The sequence below is a fragment of the Nestor notabilis genome, unplaced genomic scaffold (assembly GCF_000696875.1).
Source record: "Nestor notabilis isolate BGI_N333 unplaced genomic scaffold, ASM69687v1 scaffold25335, whole genome shotgun sequence".
Classification (NCBI taxonomy): Eukaryota; Metazoa; Chordata; class Aves; order Psittaciformes; family Psittacidae; genus Nestor; species Nestor notabilis.
The window spans coordinates 1-373 of NW_009929246.1; the positions used below are offsets into that span (position 1 = coordinate 1).

Consider the following 373-nt stretch of genomic DNA (forward strand, 5'->3'; position numbering starts at 1 on the left):
GGGCTGACAGCGCCCTCTCGCGGTGCAAGGCACCACGACAGCACCCGGACCTGGTGGGAGAGCCCCCAGCCCACGGAGCCCCCAAAGCGCCCAAACAGCCCCCAGACCCCGCAGGGGATCCGCAGGGCTCTCCATGTCCAAAGGCACAGCGAGGCACCCGCTCACCCACAGCCCGTTCAGACGGGGGATCGTGGTCATGTCCCCCTCTTCTGTCCTTACCTGGAATGACAATGTCTCCCAGACCCAGCATGGCAAAGTTGTCGGCTTCCAGCCCCTTCTCCAGCAGGTCCTGAGGGAAAACCACTACGAGAAGCAGAGAGAGGCACAGTGAGGGGGGAGCGTCTGCGCTGAGCAGACCCCAGCACTGCTGAAC

At 64.6% G+C, this 373-nt stretch overlaps 1 protein-coding gene across 1 annotated transcript in view; it reads right to left on the bottom strand.

Annotated features, from left to right (window-relative positions):
* Positions 1-219: 219 nt before the first annotated feature.
* Positions 220-373, bottom strand: part of HM13 (histocompatibility (minor) 13) — a gene marked incomplete at both ends in the record, with an annotated part of 5,759 nt that continues 5,605 nt past the window's right edge. Inside the window, one exon of the mRNA XM_010014898.1 lies at positions 220-303. Within this exon, the coding sequence (XP_010013200.1) occupies positions 220-303 (84 nt within the window). The remainder of the gene's footprint in view (positions 304-373) is intronic.